At 52.0% G+C, this 5,986-nt stretch overlaps 1 protein-coding gene across 1 annotated transcript; it reads right to left on the bottom strand.

Annotated features, from left to right (window-relative positions):
- Positions 1-619: 619 nt before the first annotated feature.
- JCM6883_002386 (uncharacterized protein) lies at positions 620-5,462 on the bottom strand (the record flags this gene model as incomplete). Its single annotated transcript, XM_076635672.1, has 11 exons — positions 620-732; positions 794-860; positions 923-1,044; positions 1,107-1,181; positions 1,251-1,326; positions 1,390-1,680; positions 1,748-2,238; positions 2,303-3,620; positions 3,685-4,338; positions 4,408-5,010; positions 5,319-5,462. The coding sequence occupies 11 exons, from the start codon at positions 5,460-5,462 to the stop codon at positions 620-622; spliced, it is 3,954 nt and encodes a 1,317-aa protein (XP_076484345.1).
- Between the last annotated feature and the right edge of the window lie 524 nt (positions 5,463-5,986).

Genomic DNA, 5,986 nt, shown 5'->3' with positions numbered 1-5,986 from the left:
GTGAGTACGCAAAGTTGAGACGAGGAGCAATGTCGTTTCGCAACGAAATCCGAGTGGCTGACTTCTGTCTCGTTTCAGCTCGTTCTCTTGCCTTTGCAAAACCCCTCGCTAGCTGGAATCGAGTCGCTGCACGAACGATCTGCCTTCAAGCGTTTTCCAAGCTCGCGGGAAAGAGCAAAAGAGAACGAATCAAGCTCAAAACGACTCGAACGAAGATATCTCCAACTCGATGCTTTGCAATACTTGACGTTGAACAGAGACGACAAATGGGGGAAGAATCGTGTTTGACGATGCGTGGACGAAAGATCAAAGAACGAAAGAGAAAGAGGAGGAATATGAAAAAGAATCTCCGAAGTTAGGAAACGACGACAGACGGCAAAGAGAGAAGAGAGGGAAGGAGGAAGGAAGATAATTATTGTACGGGTATAAATACACTGCAAGCGAGAGAGAGAGAGGAGACCTGCGATTTATAACGAATAGAATGAAAAGCGAGATCGAATTTTACTTTTGTTGAAGAAAGGGAACGAAAACCGACAACTGCCACTAAGAACTCAGGGAACGAAACTGCTGGAGAAAGATTATTGCGAGTGAGGAGGAGAGAAGGGGAAAGAAATTAGTCTTAGGCGGCTGGTCCAGCAGCAGCGGGAGTGAGAGCTGAGATTCGGGTCGCAGGAGCTCCAGGTGTTGTCGGCCTCGAGATTGAAGGTGTAGGGAGTGCTGGTGTTGCGGGAGCTGACAAAAGGAACGAGATGAGCTGGGATACTCGAAATGCGAAAGGAGAACTCGAAGTTACCAGATCGGTTGTGAGCCAAATGACTTTGGACGAGGGAACCGGCTGCGAGGGCACTCATGAGCGATAGCTATCGACGAAGATGAAGAATCAGCGAGAGCTCCTTTGAGCGAGAAGGCGAACGAGACTCACCTCTCCAGCCATAACGGAAGCGCAGATAATTCGCGCGAGCTGTTGAGCGTTGTGACCCGGCGATGTAGGGTGAGGTCCCTTGACACCGAGCATGTCGAGCATAGCGGCTTGAGGCAAGAGGACTGAAGGGAGCGAAGTACGGAGTCAGCACAAGGGAAGGAGTGGTAACGCGAATCTCACTCACTCGTTCCTCCACCAACGGTACCAACCTCGATCGAAGGCATCGAGCAAGTGATGAGAAGATCTTTGCCGTCGTTGACTGTTCAGACCCAAACAACGTCAGAACCTTTTACTCTCCCTCTCGCAACGGGAAGTTGAGAACACTCACTGGCTTCCATGAGGGTAATACAGTTACTCGATTCGACGTTCTGTGCGGGATCTTGTCCAGTAGCGAGGTAGATGGCCTACCGCGCGAAACTTGTGTCAGCGTGAATCTCGAGGAGAGAGAGAGAGAGGTGAAAACTCACGGTGAGAATATTCGAAGCGTGAGCGTTGTTGCCTCCGATCGAACCAGCCATCGAGGAACCGATCAAGTTCTTCGTAATGTTGAGCTTGACAAGATCGGCAACGGTCGTCTTGAGGATCGATTTGACCGATTCTCCCGGAACGATTCCCTCCGCGACGACACTCTTTCCTCGTCCTTCGATCCAGTTAATCGCGGCGGGTTTCTTGTCGGTACAGTAGTTACCGGAGAGCGAAACGATCGACATCTCCGGAAAATGTTCAGTCATCATAACATCGAGAGCTCGTTCGGTACCCTAATCTCGACGGTCACCCTTCAACGTCCAGGTCTTGCAACTATCTGATAAGTAAGAAGGAACTGACCTTGGAAATCATGTTCATACCCATCGCGTCTCCAGTTTGGGTAGCGAAACGAACGAAGAGAGTTCGACCGGCCATGGCGCATTTGAGCGACTTGAGACGAGCGAAACGAGAAGTCGAGTTGAAAGCCGTCTTGAGAATATCGGAACCCTCTTGCGAGTCGATCCACCTCTTCGCAGCGGCGCATTGAACGACCGAAGGGAAACCGAGAGCGGGACCACGAGTCATCGCATCTTGAGTAATGACGGTCGTGACGCCTCCCGAAACGTTGAGAGCCTTGCATCCACGCGAGGTAGAGGCGACGAGTGCTCCTTCGGTAGTTGCCATCGGGATCGGGAGAACGACGCCGTCGATTCGAAGAGGTCCAGCGATTCCAACGGGAATGGGCATGTAACCGACGACGTTCTCGCAACATTGACCCATTACTCGCGAGTAGTCGTAGTGGAGGTAAGGGAGCTCGGAAGCCTCAAGAGTCTTGCGAGCCGAAGCACGAGCTGAACAGAAACGAAGAGGAGGTTAGCGTAGTGTAGTCGAATCGAGAAAAGAAACGGAGCTCACAAATGAGGGCTCGACGAATAGCAACTGCACGTTCGTGGTCCTTGAGTAACTTCTCGAGGGCGTAAGCAGCGATCTTGCCCTTTTGAACCATGAGGATAATCTCTTCGTCGTTCAACAAGATCGCACCAGCTCCTCCATCGAAGATCTTGACACAGGATTCGAGATCGCGAGGAGTTTCGGGAATACCGTTGAGAGGAACGAGAGCGACAGTCGAGGGCGATAACTTGATTTCGGTCGTTTCGGAAGGAGTGAGTTTCTCTTGAACGGCGAGTTTGTTGTCCTTCTTTTCGTTCGATGCACTACCGGTGAGCTTGCGTTGACGAGTGCGAATGAGGATAGGGGAACCGGGAGGAGAAGTTTCATCGGAAGAATCGCTGTCTCGTCGAGTCTTGACTGCGCTAACCTTGACCATCGAGGGAACCTCCTTGATCGCTTCCGCTTCGGCGCGACGTTCACCTCGAGCGTATTCCTTTTGCATAACGGCGGCATCTTTCTGAGTCCATTCGTTTTGAAGTTCTTCTCGGAGGAGACTGAACGAGCGACGAAGACGAGCTTTCGCCGCATCATCGTCATCGTTTTCGGCGTTACTTCCAGTTGAAGCGAGGAGGACTCGAGCGGCGACTTCGGCGGCAGAACCGTTACCGAAACTGTCGCTACCCGATGCGATCCCCTTGAGGAGGTAACCATTGAGGAACAACGAGATGGCGAGAGCGACGACGATCCATTTTGAGATGATCGGGTCACCGACGAGTCTCGACCAACGGCTCATGAATTGATCGAGGGTTGCGAGGGAATCAGTTGCCGAAGAGAGATGAGGGAGACCGGAAGTCGATTGTTGGACAGCGGCGGAAGCGGTTCGATCGACGGCGTGGTAATGAAGAGCTGGAACGACGTGAACGAGGAACTCGGTACCGGAAGGGTGATCGAAGAAGAGTTGAAGAAGAGCCGATTGGAGAACTGGGTTCGTCGTATCGATTTGAGGGATGTGAGAAGCCGAAGGGGAGTGATCCATGTGTCGTCCGAGGGCCGTCTGAGTTGTAAGGGTCGTGACGAGGTTCAACGAGTGGAGAACGAGGAATGAAGCGATGAGGAGAACCTTGAGCTTCGCGGTAGGGCTACCAGACCATCCTCTGCCAGTGACGAGTCGAACGAGTTTCGCACCGAATGAGAGATCTGCCGAGGTTGAGGAAGAATCGTCTTCGTCGTCTGATGCTTGAGCGTCTGCGTCGCGGAATTGGTTCGGGTCATCGAGAAGTCGAGAGAGATCGGCGGAAGAATCGGTGCGACGGAAGTGACGGACGACCTTGATTCGGTGAATCTGCGAGAACAGAAGGGTCAGCATCGCCTCAACCTTTCGGAAGAATGCAGCCAAAAGAACTGACCTCGACCATGATGGTGAGAACGGAGACGAAGAATCCCATAAGGAACAATCCATCGAAGACGAGAATAACTGCAGCGAGCTGACAGAATTCTCGAAGACCGGCTACACCACTCATCGCTCCGAGAACGAGAACAGCTACTTCGATAGCATAATCTCTGACGATCGACACACCAGTCTTGCTGACAGCTCCGAGAACGATATCGCGACTGGGGATAGGGGGAGCGAATCTGAGTCCGAACAACGAGTTGGCGTCGACTCCAGCGTTTCCATTCGCCTTTCCGTTGACGGGAGTCATAGAACCTCGACTAGTCGTACCGGCGTAAGCTCCTCCAGGTCCGATCGCCGGGTTCGAGAAGACGGCTCGAGTGAGGAGGAAAGGTTTTTCGAATCCGACGGTAATGACGAGGAAAGGAAGAGCTTCTCCGAGGAGGACTGGGTTGACGTTGATTTCGAGGTACCAGGCGGTGAGGAGACTGAACATGAAGGCGAGGCAGGAAGAGGCGAGGGAAAGAGTCGCGAGCCAGAATCCGAGAGAGGCAGAGTGAGGTCGAAGGGAGAGGGAAAGTCGGCGCATGTTCAAGTAGAGGGATACGAAAGTCGAATGCATGAGGACGTAGGCGATCAACATGACGAAGATATCTGCCGAATCCGCTTTCTATGATCGATCGAATGAAAGGAGGTTAAGCGCAGAGTTGAAAACTCGAATGGATCAATGATAGCTTACCTTTGCAAGTCCCCAGAACCTCATAATGAAAGCTTTCGTCGCGAATAACATCCATTGTACACTTTCCATCTCGCGTTTACGTTCCTCGTTGAATTCGACTTCCTCGACGACGAAATCATCTTGACCTCGGTTGAAGAAGCTCGTGTAACGTTTACGACCTTGCGTTCTTCGTACTTTCTCGAGCGCGACAGTTTCGGTTTCAGTAGGTACGTTTGCGAAGTTGTTCAAGAACTGAGTAGGTCCAACGAGAGATTCGAAAGCGAAGGATTTAACCGTCAAGTTGAGCGTCGGCTGACTTTGAGCTTGCCAGCATTCTCCGTTGACCTTGTGACAATCTTGCACGTCGTTCATTGCGAGGGCGACATCGGAATCGAGCAGTTGTTTCGCTTGAGTTTTGCGAGCGGGTGCGAGGTTCGTAGGGATTTCAACGATGACTTGTCGGAGCCAGAGCTCGACAGAGTCGGCAGGACCGGGTTCGGAGGGAGATACGGTAGACCATAGACCAGTAGATGGGGCGTAGAGGATCGAAGGATGGCGATTTGTCGTATTCGCACTCGGGAGGACGTCGTCGTCGTAAAGGAGGAAATCTGAATTCCGAACGACCTATAACGAACCACGTGAGTTAGTTCTCTTCTATTCTGCTTCTGTGGTCTTCGTTCTCTGTTGGGACCTTGCATGAATGCCCACAGCTTCGATCGAACTACCGATATAACCTCCGCTAAACGCCTCCCTTTCCACTCCAGGCTACTTTTCTATACTCATTGACATCTACACGAGGGTTCCACGTTCCCTCTCTTCATTGTTCCCCCCTATACGCTAGATCGCCCTCCGACAATGGAAATCTTTCATTTCCTCCAATTCCTCCTGCGCTCACTCGGGGACGTGTAATAGAGTGAATCGAGTAAGCTTACCTTGATGAGCTGAAAGTATACGAGAGTCGCGGCGCAGAAAACGGTAACGATCACTTCGATTGGAAATGAAGTTCCCACTTTCGCGAGTCGAATCAGAGGGAACCGCAACGAGGAGAAGGACGAAGGCGAGGTGGCGAACACCATCTTTGGCGTGCCGTTACGATCGTAAGTCGGAATCCGATTGGAGAGAGAGAAGAAAGGGAACAGAACACGCTTGTCGGAGAAGAATGAATGGAAAAGTCGCGCCCGCTAAATCGGGAGCCGATAAGCTGAAAGGAGTAGGGCTGTTGAGGCCTTGAAGGGGAGCGAGTACGCTGCAGGTGGAGCTGCCGGTTGACCTTTGGCGAGAGAAACGAAGTCGTGGGGCGAGCGGGAGAGAAGTTTCGAAGTTTCGTTCTCTCCAAAAATCTCAAACTTCCCCGGCGGCGATCAAACTTCTCACTCTCTCGCTCTGTCGGTCGGCAGGCGTGGCTTGTTATGCGTCGAGAAGAATCTGATTTAGTAACCGCGCAGCGCCCGAAAAGAAGTATTGTTTTCGCAACGAATGATGGGAGTTTGCTTTGCATCTTCCTGCCTTGGCGCAAGGAGACTAGAGAGAGGTCAGGGTTGACATATGAGATCGAGCAAGGTAACGCTGAGAGCGAACGAAGTTAGGTCGGTAGAAACGG

Source organism: Sporobolomyces salmoneus (assembly GCF_050403485.1).
Source record: "Sporobolomyces salmoneus JCM6883 DNA, S_salmoneus_JCM6883_v1_ctg137, whole genome shotgun sequence".
NCBI classification, from domain to species: Eukaryota; Fungi; Basidiomycota; class Microbotryomycetes; order Sporidiobolales; family Sporidiobolaceae; genus Sporobolomyces; species Sporobolomyces salmoneus.
Note: the sequence above shows the minus strand (reverse complement) of the source record. Positions and strands in the feature narration are given on the sequence as shown.